We start from the raw sequence: 20980 nt of genomic DNA on the forward strand, positions 1-20980 counted from the left end.
TTGGCTGCGCTGACTGAGAGCAAATCCTTTGATTCCTTTTTAAATCTTTCCTCATGTGAAATGGAAATATTATTTGCTTTCAGAGTTGAGTAAGTGTAATGTGACAGCGAATCCACAATTTAAAGATATTTGGCTCCGTGGATGCTCAGAAAAGTTGGTTCATGCACATGCCGTTTAGATTGATGGGGAAAGGTTATAGCAACCTTGAGAAGCACAGAGGAGATTTGCTAAATTATGAAGCTAGAGTGTGTTTAAGTTTGGAATTAGACTTAGAGAAGTCTGGTTTCAAGAACTGTTTTCTAACTCCTGTGAAGAAAAGTTAGAGGCAAGGCATAGCTAGGCAGCCAGGTGTGGTGACTGTTGCCTTTAATCTCAGCATTTGGGAGGCTGAACTTGCCTAGAGTTCAGCCAAGGTCATCCTGGGCTACATTAAAAACAAGACAAGAGAGGGCTGGAGAGATGACTCAGTGGTTAAGAGCACTGGCTGTTCTTCCAGAGGACCTGGGTTCAATTCCCAGCAACCACATGGCAGCTCACAACTGTCTGTAACTCTAGTTCCAGGAGGTCTGATACCTTCACACCAATGCACATAAAATAAAGTTAAATTAAAAAAATTAAAAAAAATAAAAATGAAAATGAAAAAAAATAAAAACAAGACAAGAAATATCTAGAAATATCAATGATCATAGTCTAGGATAAGGTGCTGAGGGCTGGTTGTGTTTTGAAATTAGAAATCAAAGGATAAATCAGATTTTAAAAGAAGAAACTGCCAGGTGTGGTGATGCATACCTTTAATTTTAGCACTCAGGAGGCAGAGGTAGGTGTATATCTGAGCTCAAGGCCAGCCTGAGCTACATAGCAAGTTCCAGGCTATCCAGGGCAACATAGGGAGATACTGTCTCAGAAAACAAAATGTAAAGAAGAAACTATAGGATTTGTTCAAACTAGTTTTGTGATTTAACAGGGAAGGAAGACTAAGTCACTTAGGATTCTCTGATTTGTAGTACAGCAGGCTAATAAAAGGCAGAAGCCATGACTAATTGGTCAGGAAGCCAAGTGGAGTAAGGAAAAGCCTGTTTTCAGTCCTTAATGTGTGACTCCTGAGGTTAAAGTATGGCTGTTGTTATGTCATTAGTTTCTCTGTGGCAAAGATACTGTGAAAAAGAACACAAGATTAGAAAGCAGGAAATTCAGTCTTCAAGCCAAATCACTAATTAGCTTTGTGGCCCTGGGAAAAATCTACATCTTTGGTATTTAGTGTAGGTATCTAGCAAGTGAAGCAGAAGCACATCTGCCTTGGCAGCTTTCCAGAGGTGTGTGCAGATGAAATAAGAATGCACATTGGGGGCTGGAGAGATGGCTGCTCTTGTGGAGGATCCAAGTTTGGTTCCCAGCACCCATCTTGGACAGCTCACAGCCCCCTGTAATTTCAGCTCCAGGGGATCTGGAAGCCTTTATGGGCACTTGAATCACATGTATGCACACAAGGTACACACACACACACACACACACACACACACACACTTTAAACTTTGTAGATCAGTAATAGAGTGAATGCTAGGGTACACAAGTCCTCAGGTGTGACCCTAGCACCCTCAATACTTATAAAAAACACTCTCGTCATTGCAGTTAGGACCAGAGAAGGGAAAATAAGAAAAATGTCACAATTCGTAATAGCTTCTGTTTGGTATTAATGAAAAGTAGAGAAGCTTGAGTCTGAATACAAGTATCTGAAAACTGTAGACTGATTTGGGAGACTTGTTTGGACAGTGATCACAACTAAAAATACAGGTTGCACCTTATTGGGTGTGAATATTTAACATGCCTTTAAGTTGAGTATCAATCAGAAGTTTGTATTTCCCTCTGTGAGGTGCTCTATGTGTGGTAGGATTAGAGTTGGAAGTCCCTCTTTCTGCTGTGGGGTGGTCTTTCTGTACGCTGTGAATATGTGTTGCTACTGTTGGTTAATAAAGAAGCTGTTTTGCCCTCTGGTAAGGCAGGATAAGAGCCAGGTGGGAAGTTCAAGAGAGACACAGGGAGAAGAGGGTGGAATCAGAGCAGACGTCAGCCCGTCACCCTAGGAGCAACATGTTAGCAGAATTTGGTAATGCCAAGGCTACGTGGCAAAACATAGATTAACAGAAATGAGTTAATTTAAGATGAAAGAGGTAGCTAGCAAGAAGCCTGAGCCATAGACCACACGGTTTGTATTTAATATTAAGCCTCTGACTGGTTATTTGGGTACCTGCTGGTGGGAAAGATTTATCTGTCTACACCTTTCTACATTGCTATTCGGTTACTGTAATAAAAGCCATGACCAAAAGCAACTTGGATCTGGAGGGGGAGGGTTTGTTTCATCTTATACTTCCAAGTCACCATCCATCTTTGAGGGAAATTGGACAGGAACCATGAGGCCCACACACATACCCATAGGCTGGTCTAAGGGAGGCAGTCCCCCAATGAGACTCTCAGATAACTCTGGGCTGTGTCCAAGTTGACAGCTGCAGCCAACTAGGAGAATCTTGTTATGTCTGTTGCTGTGAGCTCTATGTTTTTGTCAAGGATCTAATTGCAGAAATGTCTCTATCATTGCTCTGTATCCTAAGACATTATTCCTAACACTTCTCAGCGCTGTCAGTGAATGGAGTGTGCTAGCTGGGGCACAGATCTGGAGCCAGCTGAGTTGATGCTTAACTGTCAGTTGACAGAGTTGTGTGTGCTTGTCTCCATTCTCTCTGCCTCTACTTCCCCATCTGTCATAAGATAATATCTGGGGGAAGGCTACTGGGAGGGTCTCATGTGGAACTCTGTATAAAGCACTGTTTAGACATCAGAAGTAGTCATTAGAATAGTTGCTGTTTTGACAGTTGTCCATGATCAAAAAGAACGAATTCTCTAGAAACTGACAGCTTGGAGGAGGAAATAGTATAGTGCTAAAAACAATGGGCTTTAGTGGCGCATGAGCCTGTGTTCAGTTCAGTGCTACCCTTTGCTTTGTGGTTAGGCAGGCCACTAACCCCTCACATTCTTTTCACGATACCTAGCTACCCAGCAGGCTGTTGAAGGGTAAGTGAAGTACTGTATAAAATACCTGGCCCACAGGAGATGCAAAGAAAGTGAGACTGCTGCTTGCTCTCTGCCATCTGTTGCCTCAGTGGAGAGCAGTTCTAGGAGTTGGGTTTAGTAGTCCTACGCATTTCTTTGTTTTTTTGTTCTTTTTTTTTTATTTTTATTTTTAGATGGTCTCCGTAAATAGCCCTGGCTGTCCTAGAACTCACAGAGATCTGCCTGCCTCTCCTTCCCTAAATGCTGGGATTAAAGGTGGGTGCCACCATACCTGGCCAACATTTGCCTTTTTATTAATTTGTTTGCAATTTTTAAAAAGTCTCAAGTTATTTGTTGACTTAGAGTAGAGCAAACAGCAGCTGTGTGAGTGACGGATGTGGCCCCAGAGGTTTATTGTTAATTTTGTTTCCCTCTCTTCTGTGCCGTTTTGAGTTTGGTAAGTACTAGACACTACTCAAACTAAGACGGTAGATAGACGTGTTAATTAGCCATAGAATTGAACTGGCCTATATGCCTCAGAAGCCTTCACAATATTCCAGACGGCTAAAATCAGCTCATCAGAGTTAATGAGAGAGTAAAAACCTGTTTGCTCTGTAGATGAAGATATCAAAGTCGTATATGGACTGTTGGTTAATCCTTCATCTTGGATGTGGTCTTGTCCAACCTTCTGACAAGACAGGTAGTCTTGCTGCAGATGCTTGTTATAACATTATTACCCAGTGGGCATGTTCACATACCTTGTGGATATATTGCATAATTATATAATAAATATAGTGATGAACTGAGGTGATCTAACAAAGAACCTGCCTCAAGAATCAGTTTGGGTGTGATCTTAAAATACTTAGGCTCAGGCTGGAGAGACGGCTCAGAGGTTAAGAGCACCGACTGCTCTTCCAGAGGTCCTGAGTTCAATTCCCAGCAACCACATGGTGGCTCACAACTATCTGTAATGAGATCTGGTGCCCTCTTCTGTATACATGATAAATAAATAAATCTTTAAAAAAAAAATACTTAGGCTCTGCTCCCCACCTCCCAACACACAGAGAGGCTTTATTAAACTGGGTTCTTCAAGATTAAGACACTAGCATGTACATTTTATAATGAATGTCCTGTATACCTCACTTTTAAAAACAAATAGATAATGGCCAAGAGTATATTATAAAGAATTAGACAAGTTGGGGATTTAGCTTAGTGGTAGAGCACTTGCCTAACAAGTGCAAGGCCCTGGGTTCGGTCCTCAGCTCTGGCAAAAAAAAAAAAAAAAAGAATTACATCTTTACACACTATTAATATGATTATAAATTGACATAGTATGGTCAATAGAACAATTTTGCAGTTAGATAAAAAGTTTTTAAATCTGTCCTGTATGAGTAGATACATACACAGATTTATAATTTGAAGTTTTTTTGTTTTGTTTTTCCCCTCTGTGAGACATGGTCTCCTTACATATAGCTCAGTTTGGTCTCCACTCAAGATCCTTCTGTATCTGCCTCCTCACTCTTGGGATGACAGGCATATGATAGTGTACCCTGCAGAAGGAAGCATTCAAGAGCTGTTTGTGGTAGCGCATGCCTATAATCCCAGTACTCAGGGGCAGAAGTTGGAGGACCGTGAGTTTGAGGACAGTTTAGGCCACATCGTGAGACTCTGCCTCCAAACCTTTTCTGTAGACGTGTGGATATACTAAAAACTTGTACGCAGCTAGTTGATTTATAGTGCATACATAGTTGAATCTTGACGCTACAGTTTACTCTATAACCACTTAAAGAATGAAGTATAATGCCGGGCGGTGGTGGCACATGCCATTATTCCCAGCACTAGGGAGGCTGAGACAGGCGGATCTCTGAGGTCAAGTCCAGCCTGGTCTACAGAGCAAGTTCCAGGACAGCCAGGGCTGCACAGAGAAACACTGTCTCAGACAAACCAACAAAAGGTATGAAGTATATATGTATGAAAATTACTTATACATGCTAAAGTTGTGGAAAGTAAGCAGGATTTTTGCTGGGTGTGTCCTGTAATCCTAGTACTGGGAGGGATGAGTGAAGAGACTCCCAGTGTTTAAGGACAGCCTGGGCTCCATAGTAGATCTGATTTGTCTTATGTCAGAATTATGTAGGTTTAATGTTTGCATATGTGAAAGTCAAAATTAGGGTTAAAACATTTGTGTAATCCTTATCAATTGGTTGGCTTCTTGCCTATTAGAATTTTAATACTTTTTAATCTTCCTCTTCTAATTTTAGGCTCGATGAGAGAAAGGGAAAGTTAAGGATGCTGGAGCAGAACAATGGATTTCTCTTTCTCTTTCATGCAAGGGATCATGGGAAACACAATTCAGCAACCACCTCAACTCATTGACTCGGCCAACATCCGCCAGGAGGATGCCTTTGATAACAACAGTGACATTGCTGAAGATGGTGGCCAGACACCCTTCGAAGCTACTTTGCAACAAGGTTTCCAGTATCCACCCACAACAGAAGACCTTCCTCCACTCACAAATGGCTACCCACCATCCATCAGCTTGTATGAAACTCAGACCAAATACCCGCCATACAACCAGTATCCCAATGGGTCAGCCAACGGTTTTGGTGCAGTTAGAAACTTTAGCCCCACTGACTATTACCATTCAGAAATTCCAAACACAAGACCACATGAAATTCTGGAAAAACCTTCTCCTCCACAGCCACCACCTCCTCCTCCTTCGGTACCACAAACTGTAATTCCAAAGAAGACGGGCTCACCTGAGATTAAACTAAAAATAACCAAAACTATCCAGAATGGCAGGGAGTTGTTCGAGTCCTCCCTTTGTGGGGACCTTTTAAATGAAGTCCAGGCGAGTGAGCACACGAAATCAAAGCACGGGAGCAGGAAGGAGAAGAGGAAAAAGAGCAGCAGGCACGAGGCGTCCGGACCCCAAGAGCGCCGGCCACACAAGACCCCCAAGTTCGAGCCAGAGGCGCAGAGTGTGAGTGAGGCACCTTCCATGTTTACCGGGGATTGGATATCTCTTTGTGTTTGTTTGTCTCTTCAAGTATATTTCTGGTGAGTTCTTTCCTGCAGTCCTTAGCAAGGCGCTTCTGGCGGACCTGGAACCCTCTCTGTAGACCAGGCTAGCCTCTGACTCAGACCTGTCTGCTCGGCCTCCGGCTTGTTACTTTTCTTATCTTGAGGGGCTCAAATATCTTTGCTTGTTTCTATGGAACTCTTGGTTTTGGGAGATGGAAAAAAAGGCAAAGAGAGCTGGGATTTCATTTATCTGGGGCCAGGTTTGCAGGTAGTTTATAGTCAGCACTTGTGCCCACATTTGCTGCTAACTCAGCAAAGCAGGCGAACTCTCTGCAATCAGGGCATCACCTGGGCTTGGGGCTGGAAAGTGGAGGCAGATGCAGAACAGGTGCAGCTCTGTGAATTGGAGGCTAGCCTGGTCTACATAGCCAGTTCCAGACCAGCCAAGACGACATAGTCAGATTATCCAAACACGCTGATCAGGACTTTAGTTGGAGTTTTTATAAAAGCCCATGTGTACTGGTGGATTTTTGTTGTTTATTCTTTGGTTCAAAGAAAGATTACTTCTTGTTAATTGAACATTTCTTGGGCAGCTGGATCCTGTTATTTTCATGTGATTCAAATGTGATTGACCCCCCTCTGCCGCCCCCAGGGTAAAGTAGGTATTTCACATAGTTTCATATTTTTCTGTCATTTTCTTATTCGTTTAACACATGTTGAGATGGAATATCATGTGTCTGGCGCTGTTCTAAGAATTGAAGGTGTGACTGAGTGCAAAGCAAAGGCCGCCTGCTCACAGTGCTTCTCTTCCAGTTCATTTATGTGCATATACATAAATATATGTGCACACCCCACACACAAAGGTTTAAAGGATGTCACATGCTATGAAAGAAATAGAATTGAGTGATTCAGAGCAGTCAGAGATACTCAGCTATTCTGGTGTCATAGTCTACATCTGTAAGAATGAAGGCTTTAGAGTGAAATGCTTTCTTTAAAACAATGTCTTTGAAGTGTCTGGGTGTTCTGCCTGCATGTATGTCTGTGTACCACATGAATGCAGTACCCGTGGAGACAGACAGGACATTGGGTCCCCTGGAACTGAAGTTATAGTAGCGAGCCACCACGTGGGTGCCGGGACCTGAGCCCAGGCCCCTGGAAGCGCAGCAGCGGTGCTTCCGACTGCTTCACCCCCTCTTCAACCACTGCCCTCTTTCTTCCTCTCTCATTGGCTTGTAAATTGGCACACACTGCAGTGCTCTCTGAAGTGCTGTTTGTGAGGTGTTTATTGCTGTGTCTGTGTGTGCACGCACATGTCCACATGCATGCCGCAGCACATGTGTGGAGGTCAGAGGGTAACTTGGGAGAGCGGGCTCTCCTCTTTCACCATGTCGGTCCCAAGAGTTGAACTCGGCTTGTCAGGCGTGGCAGCGAGTGCCTTTGTCTTCTGAGCTGTCTCCCCAGTCATCATTTGTTCATGTGTGTATGCGAGTGCAGACAGGAACCCGCTGAGGCCTGAAGGGGCCTGGGGGCTCCTGGAGTTAAGGGTTACAGGCTGCTGGGAGCCACTTGCTCTGGTTGTTGGGAGTTGAACTTGGGTTCTCTGGAAGAACAGCAAATGTTCTTAACATTTTTAAAGATTTATTTATTTATTATGTATACAGTGTTCTGTCTACATATGTGCCTGCAGGCCAGAAGAGGCCACTAGGTCTCATTACAGATGGCTGTGAGCCATATGTGGGTTGCTGGGAATTGAACTCAGGACGTCTGGAAGAGCAGCCAGGGCTCTTCCCACTGAGCCGTCTCTGCAGCCGCACATGAGTTCTTGATGTCGTTTAACAAATACCCTCCACAGAACTGCCTTCCATGTGTCTCATCTTGTTTTCTGTTGAGTAGAGGGGTGAATGGGGGCCCGACAGGCTCACTGTAGCATCTCTTTCTGCCCTAGCTTTGCACAGGGCAGGCACGTGCGTGTCACTGAGCAACACTCCCACCCACATTGTAACATGTCTTGTCTAGACCTATAGTAAAGGGGATGCCTACACAATGGCTTGGAGAATCGCAAAGATTGAGAAGACCTGCATTTGGGTTTTAGCTTATTAGTTCCTGAGAATTGCTGTGCTGGCCTGTCTTACTTTGGCTATGAAGACTCTGGCACCGGGCAGTGGTGGCGCAGGCCTTTAGTCCCAGCACTCGAGAGACAAGAGGCAGGCAGATCTCTGTGAGTTCAAGGCCAGCCTGGGCTACTGAGCAAGATCCAGGACAGGCAGCAAAAAAAAAAAAAGGGAATCTGGCAAGTAGGGTAATACTAACTGTGTTTATTAGGCTACCCTTTTTGATAAGGTTTGTTAAAAACAAATCCTAATGGTGCATGCCCATAATCCCAGCACTTAGGAAGTAGAAGCAGGAGGATCACAAATTCAGAGTTATCCTTGGCTGTATAGTGAGTTTGAGGTTAACCTGGGCTACATGAGACCCTGCCTCAAAAAACTAACAGAACAACCAAAAACCCAACACAAACAAAAAGTATATGAAAACCCGTCCCAGATAAAGAAGCCAAGTTAAACAGTCCGTTTAGTTCCTGAGCTTGCATTCTGCTCTATTAGTCTAGGAGCCTTGCATGGTAGAGCTGGTCTAAGGTAACGGCACTTACCTTCAGGCAGGAATATTTACAAAGTTCCAGACAGGCTGGGGAATCCCCGTGGTGATGGAAGAAGAGTGGGGTGTGTTCCATTAGTACATGCCTTTTTGCTCTTGAAAAATGTTCACATGCAAGATGTTCTTCTTGTACACACTTAAAAAACAATAAACTTGGTTACTCAGATAGTAAAAGAAAAAGGCACTTTATCTCCTGTAAATTTTTTCCTTTGTTCGTGAATGTGTGTGTATGTGTGTGTGTGAGAGGGGTGTGTGTGTGTGTGTGTGTGTGTGTGTGTGTAGTATATGCACATGTGTATGTGCAAATGCATGTGCATGTAGGGGCAGTTGGATGCTCAAGGAGAATGCGGGGTCTCCCTCTCTATCATATTCTACCTCGCCCTTGGGGTAGGGTGTCCTTGTGCCTGGAGCTGTGCTGACAGCAAGCCCCAGCCATTCCCCTGTCTCCACTCCTCACAGTGTTGAGGTTCCAGGTATAAATGCTGGGATCTGAACTAAGGTTCTTTACATTTGCATAGCAAGTTATCTTGTCCACTCAGCCATCTAGCCAGCCTCCTTTTTTCTCATCATTACTGTGAACATTAGCTTCTTTGTTCTTTGGGGGAATATGGTTTTGCTTATATCTTTGAAATGTATTTAGCTAATGTTAGTAGAGCTTAAATTCTACCAGAATTTACATGTTTTACCTATTTACTTTGTGTGTGTCAAACCCGTGTCTTAGCTGTTTGGAGAAGCACTGGTACGGACCTGGCTCCCCGAGACTCTGCTTGCTATCCGAGGACTCAACGAGAAGTGCAGTCGTTAATTAGATCAGGGAGGAATTCTGGGGTTCTCTTTTGGTTTTTTCGAGACAGGGTTTCTCTGTGAAACAGCCCTGGCTGTCCTACAATTTACTTTGTAGCCCAGGCTGGCCTCGAGCTCACAGAGATCCACCACGTCTGCCTCCTGAGTGCTGGGATTAAAGGTGTGCGCCCTGTCCTCTTTTTACTTCTTGCTCTGCAGCACCACAGAAGCGTCTAACAGAGCTTGTGCCTGTCAGCGGTCACCACCGCCTTGTCCTGGATGACCGCACCGTTCTTTCTAGTCAAGCATTCTGCTCCCCTCCTGCTTCCTTCCAAAACGCTGTCTGCATGGCAGCCAATGGCATCTTTTTAACAAAATGACTTAGTACATGTCTTCCTAAGCCTCTTCAGTGGCTTTTCCTTGCACTTAAGATGAAATGTAAACACTTTGTTGTGGTTCACAAGACTCTTGCAATCTAGCCTACTCTTCCATTCTCATCTTTTAGCTTCTCTCTTTCTTGGTCAGTGGGTCAGTAGGTGTGACTTTTTTTAAAAGAAATTAACTAATTAATTACGCTAATGTGCATAGGTGTTTCACCTACATGTATGTCTGCACTGTGTATGTGTCTGGTGCCTGCAAAGATCAGAAAAGGGTGTCGGGTCCCCTGGAATTGGAGTTATAGATATTTAAGAGCTGTCATGTGGGTGCTACACATCAAGTCCTGGAAGAGCATCCAGTGCTCTTTCCACAGAGCCATCTCTCCAGCCCCAATAAGGCATATTGAAACATGTGCCTTTCAGAGCCAGAGCAGTGGCACCCACCTTTAACCCCAGTGCTCAGGGGGCAGAGGCAGGCACATCTCTATGAGTTTGAGGTCAGCTTGGTCTACAAAGCAAGTTCTAGGACAGCCAGGGCTGTTAACACAGAGAAAAACCCTGTTTCAAAACCACTCCCCCTGCCCTATCACCACCAAAAAGAAAATCTGCCTTTTAACCTTGGGTACCTTATACATGCTGTCTTAGTTACTGTCCTTTGCTGTGAAGAGACACCAGGACCAAGGCAACTCATAAAGAAAGCATTTAATTTGGGGCTTGCTTATGGTTTTAGAGGGTTAGTCTATGATTATCGTGGTGGGGAGCAGACAGGATGGTGCTGGGGAAGTAGCTGAGAGCTTTGCATCCTGATCAGCAGGCAGAGAGAGAGACACTGGGCTCAGTGTGGGCTTTGGGAACCTCAAAGCTCACCCCTAGTGACATGCTTCCTCCAACAAGTCTACTCCCCCTAATCCTTCTCAAGAGGTTCGCCAACTGGAAATCAAGTGTTCATTATGAGCCTTTGGGAACTGCTCCTGTTCTAACCACTGCACCCACTTGCTGCTTCCTGGTGTTTCTTTCTCCACTTCCTCCTAAGCCATCTCCTATTCCTTTGAGTCTCAGATTATAACCTTCTTTCTCAGAGAAGCCTTGAGGTCAGAGCCACATCTGTTTATAAGCATATGACCTTATTTAAGCCATCTGAATTGTATCCTCTGAAAAGAAATTTTTAAAAAAGGAAAGAAAAAGAAAAATCTTTTACCACCCATGGTAGTGCACACTTTTAATTCTATCTAGCACTTGGGACCTGGCAGTTGGTTCTCTGTGAGTTTGAGGCTAGCCTGGTATACATTAGTGAGTTCCAGGACAGCCAGGACTACATAGACCAAAAACAGATGAACAAATAAAAATAAACCTTTGACTTCACAATTATTTATTTATTTATTTATCTATCTATATATTGTCTATCTATCTATCTATCTATCTATCTATCTATTTATTTATTTATTTTTAAGACATAGTCTCATTAGCCCTGGGTGGCCTACCTCTGTCTCCTGAGAAAATTTGCTTTTTACAGAAAATGTAAACAATACAAAAGTAGATTTTCTTTTAGCATTTCCCTAATCTCACTGTCAAAACAGATAATTACTGTTCATACATTTGTCTTATGTTGCGTCAGATCTTTTTAAGGTACATATTGATTATTTTTTTTTTTTTTAGTAAAAAGTTTGAAGATGTTGATAGATGTATGGATTACTGCCATGAATTAATACTATAATTATCATCCCCCTGGTTAAATTTCTTCTTTTTTGTGTTTCTGTAGCATTCATTCCTGAAATGTAACTTCTGAATTGAAGAGTAAATATATTTTAGACTTTGGTAGCTAGTTCCAAATTGCCTTGTAGAAATTCTTTGTTTTCTTGAGCCTGTAGGAAATGAACCCAGTGCCTCATACATGTTCTGGCAAGCACTCCACTATAGGACTACATCATCTAACCTGCCTGTAAAATTTTTTATTTATCAATATTAATATGTGTGTATATGTAGGGGGTCAGACAGAGTACAGCTTAGGGTAGTCAGTTCTATACTATCTCCCCGCCCCTTTTTTAAAGACAAAAATTCTGCTACTCTGCTGTCCTCAGCTCCGGCTGTCCTTCTGCCTCAGCTCCCGAGTATCTGGTGTTACAAGTGCACAGCACCAGACCCAACTTCCTTTTGAAGGTACCTGTCTGTTTGTGGTGTTGGGTATTTGGGTATGCCATGGTGTACAGATGGAGCTCAGAGAACAGTCAGAAGGAATCAAGGCTGTCCTCACCTTACGGGTTCCACCTATTGAACTCACCTTACCAGGTTGTGGTGGCAAGTGCCGTTACCATCCTGCTAGCCAAAAGTTCACTATTTCAAAAAATGTTGATTGTTCATGTTGACCAGTGCTTTGGCTGCATGTAGGTCTGTGTACCATGTGTATGCTTTGGTGCTTCTAGAGGTCAGAAAAAGGCACTGGATTCCCTGAAACTGGAATTGTGGATGCCACGAGCCTCCACGTGGGTTCTGGGAAGCAAGCCCAGGTCCTCTGCAAGAGCAGCCAGTGCTTTTAACCAAAGAGCCATGTCCCCAGTTTTCCAAAGTTCACTTTGGAAAGTATGTATTTCTGGGACTCATGATTTTAAAAGTAATATAATAGTTTATACATTGAACTTTTAGATTCCTTTATTTTAAACTAATATTTTAGTTGGTGTATACAATAGTAGGTTGCATCATGACATTTTCATGTCATTCCTCGTTCATACTTGCATGAGTACCACCCTCCCTGATACCTCACCCTGTCTTGATAGCCCCTTTCTCCCAACAAATACCCATCTCCTACTTTCACATCACATGCATGTTTGTGCATAGATATGTGTATATATGTATATATTGGTAGGTAGATGATGTAGATGTTGCCTTTATACCATAATTTAACCAATTTTATTTTATTTTATTTGTTTGGTTTTTTTGAGACAGGGTTTGTCTGTGTAACAGCCCTGGCTGTCCTAGAACTCACTCTGTAGACCAGGCTGGCCTCGAACTCACAGAAATCCACCAGCCTCTGCCTCCCAAGTGCTGGAATTAAAGGTGTGCACCACCACTGCCCGGCTTCCAATTTTATTTTTATATAAGTACATTTTAAAAACAACTTATTCACGTGTTGAATTATGCTTATGCATGTGTGTCTATACAGGCATATGCAAATGAGTGCCTTCAGAGGTCAGAGGCCTTGGCTCCCCCAGAGCTGGAATTCCAGGCAGTTGTGAGCCTCCAGCTGTGGGTGCTGGGAACTGCAGGTGCTGCTAGCTGCTGAACTGTCTCCAGCCCCATCTACCTTGTCCCACAGTGTTGCCTTTACAAGCAGGATGCTCTGCAGATCTTCACACTTAACAGTTTTTCTCCTCAGTGCCTTTTCAGCAACAATTCTAGAAAATACACTGGACAGGAGTCTGAAAATGTAAGGCTCTCCATATACATTACCAACACAGTTTCCAGAAAGATTCCAGGGTATACCTTATGAGCAGTTTCAGTGCCCTGTTTTCCCTTTAGTCTGTTAAATTTAAAAAGGAAAACCGGTCGGGCTGGTGAGCTCTCATTGGACAAAGGTGCTTTCTGAGTAAGCCTGGTGACCTGTGTCCAGACCCTGGCACCCACATAAAGGTGGAAGGAGAGAATGGACGCCCGGGTTGTCTTCTGACACCCCCTCCCCCATCAGGCAGAGTACCTGGGGTGTGAGCGTGTAGGAGAAGAGATCAAATTTTAAAGAGGAAAAAGCCAGTTTGCCTAGAACAGTGCTGTTAGGTGGTAAAGTAAGAGGTGAGTTCTAACTGTGGTTTAGAGAGTGTTAGACCAGCGTCCGTCATGTACTGCACAAAGAACCTCACCCTCACCGTCAGTGGTGTTTCCCTCACACTTTGTACCGTTCACTTTTCTCTGATTCTGTTCACACATCACAGTTGCTAGTTTCCTGCCACTTTATTCTGTCCCTACGTTTTTCTGCCTAGAGACCAAATGAGAGGGTGGACACCGCACCAGAAAACCCAAGAGAAGAACCAGTGCTCAAAGAGGCCGTCCCGGTGAGTGCCTTGTTGAATACAGTGACCAGGTACGATGTCAGGAAAAGATGGCGGGGCTGGAGAGATGGCTTAGCAGTTAGAAGCTCTGGTTGCTCTTCCCAAGGTCCCAGGTTCAATTCCCAGTACCCACATGGTGGCTCCAGTTCCAGAGGACCTAACACTCTCTTCTGACCTCCAGAGGCATTAAGCATACATGTTACATATATGCATATGTTGCTCATATGCAGGCAAAATATTCATACACATGAAGTAAAATAAATAAATCTTAAAACAGCAACAAACAAGGTAACAACACAGTGAAGGTTCTTTATAGTACGCCATTACAGCTCCGTGGCCATCTTTATGTCAGAAATCACACTGGAATAGATATTTTCTAAATTTCTATGAATTATTTTCTTTCTAAAAACCATGATGGAGGCTGGAGAGATGGCTCAATGGTTAAGAGCACTGGCTGCTCTTCTAGAGGTCCCGAGTTCAATTCCCAGCACCCATATGGTGTCTCACAACCATCTCTAGTGGGATCTGGTACCCTCTTCTGGCATAAAGTTGTCCATGCAGATAGAGCCCTCATGCATAAAATAAATAAATCTTAAAAAAAAAAAAAGAAAAAGAAAAACCATGATGGTTTTGTTTTCATTGAACTCTCAAAATGGTTCATCATTAATTTGGCAACAGAAACCAGTAGTCTTGTTTTCAGTATTTGGGATGGGCTTATTACTTTTTCTTCATTTTCTTTTTTCTTTTTCTTTTTCTTTTTTTATTTTCTTTCTTCCTTTTTTTCCTCTTCTTTCTTTTTTTTTCTTTTTTCTTTTTTGCTAGTTATAGATAGCAGATAGCAGAGAAGAATGTAATGGAAGATAATTTTTGCATTGGAGGCACCTTGTGTGTGTGAGTATGGTGTGTGTGTGCCACAGTTTCCAGCTCGGAGGTCAGAGGACAGCGTCCTTCCACCCTGTTGCAGATAGGGTTTCTTTGTTGTTTGTCCCTGTGTCTGCCAGGCAGCTGGCCCATGAACTTGTGGAGTGTTCTTTCTCCACCGTTCATCTCCTTGGGAACACTGGGACTCTGCATGCATGCTAGCACACCCCCTTCATATGGGTCCTGGGGATTCTGACTCAGCTCCGCATGCTGGAGTCATGCTGGAGGGACAAGCACTGTACCCACAGAGCCATCTCCCCAGCCGTTAGCTGTGGGGGTGCTTTACTCATAGTTTGCCCCTCCCCCTTCCTTCCCCCTTCCCCTTCTCCCCTCCCTCCCTCCCTGTCCATCCCCCCTCCTCCCTCCCTCTCCATGCTCCCTCCTTCCCTCTCTCCATCTTCCTTCCCTCCCTTCCCCCCCCCCTTCTTTCTCTTCTGATGGAGATTTGTGACCTTTTCCTGCAGGTTCAGCCAGTACTGTCTTCTGTTCCAACAACAGAAGCGTCCACTGGTGTTAAGTTCCAGGTTGGTGATCTTGTTTGGTCCAAGGTGGGAACCTATCCTTGGTGGCCTTGTATGGTTTCAAGTGACCCCCAGCTTGAGGTCCATACCAAAATTAACACAAGAGGTAAGAAAAGTAATAGATACTAAGTAACAAGTTTGCAATAAAGAAAAGTGAACATTCAGCGTTGTATGTGAATGTAAGAATATGCATTGTATATTATCTGACATAAAAATATGAATCTTTTTCAAATTTTTGTGTATTATTGTTATGTGTTTTTGATACAGGCTCTTATGTCTCCAACCATCCAACAATCCTCCTGCCTCTGCTCCTCAGGGGTTTCTCATTTTTTTAATGATAAATGAAGTAATTATGGTTGTTTTATACTGATTGAGAACTTATATAACTAATGTCTTTATTTTCTTACTATGTAGCCCTGGCTAGTCTGGAACTGGCTATGTAGTTCAGGCTGGCCTGGAACTCAGAGAGAGATGCCTACCTCTACCTTCTAAGTGCTAGGAAAGGTGTGTTTCATCATACCCAAGCCCTTATAATAACTCAAAAAAAATTGTGTGTGTGTGTGTGTGTGTGTTGGTGCCACAGAGGCCAGAGGAGGCACCAGATCCCCAGGACTAGGAATTGAAATGAGGGCTTTGCATACACAGGTGAGCATTCTACTACAGAGTTTTAATCACACACACACACCCCCCCCATTGTTTTTTGTTGTTTTAGATTTCTTTTTATTTTCAACTGTATGTGTGTGTGTTGGGATATGTGCACCACGTTCCCCTCGGAGGCCAGAAGAGGATATTAGACCCTCAGAGCCAGAGTTACAGCGGTTGTGAGCTGCCTGGTGTGGGTGCAGGGAACCAAACCTGGGTCCTCTAGAAGAGCAGTGTGTACTCTTAACCACTGAGCCATCTCTCCAGCCTCCTCATCCACAGACCTTTTAATTAATTTATTAAAAAGGATTTTTGGTCAACAGAGAGGTGAAGCCCTGAAAATATCTGTGGGATTATCTTAATACATTAGCTGATGTGAGAAGAGTTGTGTGTAGTGTCGGCCCCTGGGCTTGGTATCCATGATTATATGAGAAACAAAAACGTTGAGAGCCAGCCAGTGAGGTGCCTCAGTGGGCAAGAGTGTAACTTACCAAGCCTGCTAACGTTAGATCTTCAGAACCCATACAATGGAAGGAGACGACATCTCTTTGGAAAGATGTCCTCTGACCTCTGGAACCACTACCCCAATGAATGAGTAAATGAATGGATGTTTTGTTTCTTTTCTTTTCTTTCTTTCTTTTTTTTTTTTTTCCGAGACAGGGTTTCTCTGTGTAGCTTTGCACCTTTCCTGGAACTCACTCTGTAGACCAGGCTGGTCTCGAACTCACAGAGATCTGCCTGGCTCTGGCTCCCGAGTGCTGGGATCAAAGGCGTGTGCCACCACCACCCAGCTTGATGTTTTGTTTCTTAAAGAAAAAGTCAAAGTGGGTCATGGTGTGGTACATCCTTTTAATCCCAGTACTATGGAAATAGATATAGGCAGATCTTTCTAGTAAATTCTAGGCTACAGAGCTACATAGCAAGACTCTGCCTCAAAAATAAATTAAGTAAATAAACAAACCCAAAACAGAACTGGAGACTGTGACCCAGGCACCGCATGCATTAATTAGTTCACTGTTTTCTGTTCTCGGTTTGGTTGTAATGGAACAGTTCTCCAGAGCCTGCTGTCCTGACTTCCCTGCTGTGTGGATAACCTGGCAGTGTGAGCCACAATCGGGTCTCACTAAATGGCCCAGGCCAGCCTGGAACTCACTTCACTGTAGTCCAGGCAGGCTTGTGAACTTGCCGGCCTTTCTCCTCAGCCTTCTAAGTAGCCAGGATTACAGGTCTGAGGCCCCGTGCTGTCTCTGGGTTTGTTTGTAATTTCTTTCATGCCTCCTTGTTTTGAAGACTAATCTTACTGGCTTTCATATTTCATTTAAAAATAAAAGCCTATTAGTAAGTGATTGGATATTTTATGTGCATTTAATGTATAAGCTAAGCCTGTTTTGAACTATGCTGTGTTTTGTTTTAATACAGGGGCTCTGTATAGTCATTCTGTATAGGCCAGGATGTTCCAAGCTCCTTCTCCTCCTCCTCATAGTTCTGAGTTGAGGGATTATAGTCTTATCTCCCCATGCCTAACTGGATTGGTCATTAGCTCACTGTGGGTTCCTCTGGGAATCACTGTCACCCAAACAAGCACTTTTCATCATATTAAATTTCACTCGGTGCTTTCATCCTCTTCTGTCTCATTCATGACTCTAAATACACGGGGAAGCCTTGTGGATCTGATAGAACATGGAAGGATAGCTTGGCTCTAGTTACAATAGGTCATCTTAGCTTAGGAATGTTCCAGTTAAGGAAAGTGACATTCTGTGTGTGCTTTGTCCAAACATGATGTTTGCCTTTGACCAAACATGATGTGTAGTAGCTTCCTAAGATTCTCCCACCTGGAAGTGACTGACTTCAAAGACATTTGGGCTTGTAACTTAATTTCAGGGTACTTTTGTCGTGTGTTGATTTCTTCGTTATCTGTGACAGTTTTGCATCTTATTCTTTTGACATCAGACTTCCTTCTTGAAGAAAAACGTATCTGTTTAAATCTAGCAAATGAGATTCGTGGGTTTCACCCTATTGGTGACACTAAGCAAGAGCCTGCATACGTATAGTAGGTGGTGTGGCTTCCCATCCTTCATTTTGACAGTGTGTACCCATCAAAGGCCAGGAGAATAGAATTGGGTAGGAATGAACAAAATGAACACTGCTGTTTGCCTGGTCTTGTACAAGGTACTGTATTAGGTGATTCTGCTATGTATTTTCTTAAGGTTTTTTATTTCTTTGTTTCCTTTGGAGGCCTGGTCTCATGTGGCCTAGGCTGGCCTCAGACTTGCTCTGTAGCTGAGATGACATAAAACTTCCGATTCTCCTGCCTCTGCCTTCTGCTGGGATTACAGTCATTTGCCTCCACACCTGCTTTAATGGGTACTGGGGAGGGACCCAGGGCCTTTGCATGCTAGGCAAACACTTTACAACTGAGCTACATCTGATACTTACCGCCTGAGCATTTTCTTCTGTGACGCTAACAGCAGATGCAATGAGGAGTATCCTATGTCTCAGAAAAGTCATCTCAAAAACATCTTATTATACCCTTGCTCTACAGCTCTCTGCAGCTGAATCTAGGGGGTCTTAACTCAGAGGTGGTTATTGGGAAGATTGTTAGATCAGAGTATGTGAAGTACCTTATAACTCTGTGAATGGAGAAGAACAGGACAGAATTACTCACGAGACTAAATCTTCTGAAATAAAACAATCCCTGTCCACAGCTAGACCCCGAGAGCTTTCAAAATGGGACATGAGAGTCATGGCTCTTCAGTTCTCTCCTTTCAAGAAAGCAACCTTTGAGCTCATATAAGGAGCTTCTACATTTTTCTTTTTAAGATTTATTTTTGAAATTTTGAATTCTTGTGTGTGTGAGTGGGGGTGGGGGTATGTGCACATGTGTGCCGTTGTGCTCGGAGGCTCATCTCCCCTGGGGCTAAAGCTGCAGGCAGTTGTGAGCGCCCTGAAGAGTCTGGGGACTGAACTTGGGCCTTCTTGAAAGCAGTTGCATTCCTCACTGGAGCCCTCTCTGCAGCCTCAGGAGCGCTCACATTTAATTCTTCAATTCTTCTGCTAGGCAGATGCTCCTAGGCAGTTTTCTACGTTAGTGTTAGAAAGTGTATTTATATTACTCTTAGTGATTTGAGAATCTGGAATTTAAAAATCATTCATGTTTTCATTAAAACCATAAATGTTCTTTTGTCTTTAATCTTTTAAAACCTAATCGCTTTATTGAAATACTCCTGTAGTAGAAAACTTAACCATTTATTCACTTATTTTTGTTTATTTATTTGAGGCAGGATCTCACTATGTAGTTCTCTCTGGCCTGAAACTCCCTGTTTAGACCAGGCTGGCTTAGAACTGCCTGCCTGTGTCTCCCAAGTACTGGGATTAAAGGTGTGTACCACCAAGCCTGACTCAGTTTTACCCTTTTATTTAAATGTCAGAATTTAGTGATTTGTTTTATTTTGTTTTGCAGACAGGGTTTCTCTGTATAGCCCTGGCTGTCCTGGAACTCACTCTGTAGACCAGGCTGAACTCACAGAGATCCGCCTGCCTCTGCTTCCCAATTGCTGGGATTAAAGGCATGCGCCACCACCCTCCAGCCTAGAATTTAGTGATTTTTAAAAGTCCATTCTGAGTTGTGCTACTATCACCACAATCTATTTTAAGAATTTTATCACCTCACCCCCCAAAAGAGAAATCTTACGTCTAATGGCTATCACGAGAATTCCCTCCTGCCCCTGGAGGCTAAACTGTCAGCAGGAATATTCTGCCTCTGTCAGTCTAGTGGCTTCTTTCACTTAGCATGGTTTAGAAGTTTATCCATGTTCTAACATGTTTCAGTGCTTTATCACTGTATCCTGTTACAGCCATGTAATTCAGTTTAAAATAAAGTAGACTTCCCAGAGTTTCTCTGAAAACCAATCTCATTTTGCTGTGTACCTGGTCCCTGTGAGCACTCTGTGTCTAAGCTACTTTGTACAGTCATTCTTGATTGTATGTGGTGGCCGCTGGTTTACAGTTGTCAGCATCCACATTGTCAGCGCTGGACAACGTGCTTTTGCACCTTAATAATAATAACTGCTTGCACTGGACAGTGGTGGCGCACACCTTTAATCCTAGCACTCCTGAGGCAGAGACAGGTAGATCTCTGTGAGTTCGAGGCCAGCCTGGTCTACAAAACAAGTTTCAAGACAGCCAGGGCTGTTACACAGAGAAACCCTGTCTCGTGAAACTAATAAATAAACAAATAAATAGATGATAACTCCTTGCAAGGGTGTGTTGAAAGAATTCTAGGCCACATTTCTATTTTAAATTATATCTTCATTTAGTTCTCATTTTAAGTTGAAATTAAATGCTTTTAATATTTTTAAAATACTGTATGTTAATTGGGGCAAAACTCTGAGTATGATGACAGAAACCAACAGGTATCCATAATCTCTTCTTACAGCTATGTAAATACTATTAAAATTTGAGGGAGTCTGGAGAGAAGGTTCAGCAGTTAAGGGCTCTGGCTGCTCTTCTGAAGGACCCAGGTTCAATTCCTAGCACCCACATCCCATCTTTAATCCAGTTCCAGGGGTTCTCATGTCCTCTTCAGGCCTCTTTGAGCACCAGGCACTTGTGTACAGACATACATGCAGGCCAAACACCCACACACACTGTATTTGTAAAATAAAAGTAAATTTTGAAATTTTTGAGGTAATTCTTTTTCTCTCCACATATTTATAATTAACAAACATGTAAGTGAAGGTCTTTGATAGAAGGGTTTTTCCTGGGGAGGAGGTTGATTTTGTTTTTGAAGTGCCTCACTGTGTGGCCTAGACTGAGCTGGAACCTGAGGTCCTCATGCTTCCAGAGTGCTGCCTCATAGAACACCTGCACTTTTCCTCCGTGTGCGTGTGGGTGTGTTTACCTGTGCACACACTAAGCTGGAGGAGGACGTGGGGTGTCCTGCTGTCGATCACTCTCCACCTTACTCCTTTTGAGT

At 43.3% G+C, this 20980-nt stretch overlaps 1 protein-coding gene across 3 annotated transcripts in view; it reads left to right on the plus strand.

Annotated features, from left to right (window-relative positions):
• Window positions 1-20980, plus strand: part of Nsd3 (nuclear receptor binding SET domain protein 3) — a 109664-nt gene that overhangs the window by 33289 nt on the left and 55395 nt on the right. For all 3 annotated transcript variants that reach the window (XM_036209382.1, XM_036209383.1, XM_036209384.1), the window contains exons 2-4: window positions 5307-6028; window positions 13853-13924; window positions 15307-15469. In XM_036209382.1, the coding sequence (XP_036065275.1) occupies window positions 5351-6028; window positions 13853-13924; window positions 15307-15469 (913 nt within the window). In that variant the 5' untranslated portion in view covers window positions 5307-5350. The remainder of the gene's footprint in view (window positions 1-5306; window positions 6029-13852; window positions 13925-15306; window positions 15470-20980) is intronic.

This window comes from Onychomys torridus, chromosome 17 (genome assembly GCF_903995425.1).
Source record: "Onychomys torridus chromosome 17, mOncTor1.1, whole genome shotgun sequence".
NCBI lineage: Eukaryota > Metazoa > Chordata > Mammalia > Rodentia > Cricetidae > Onychomys > Onychomys torridus.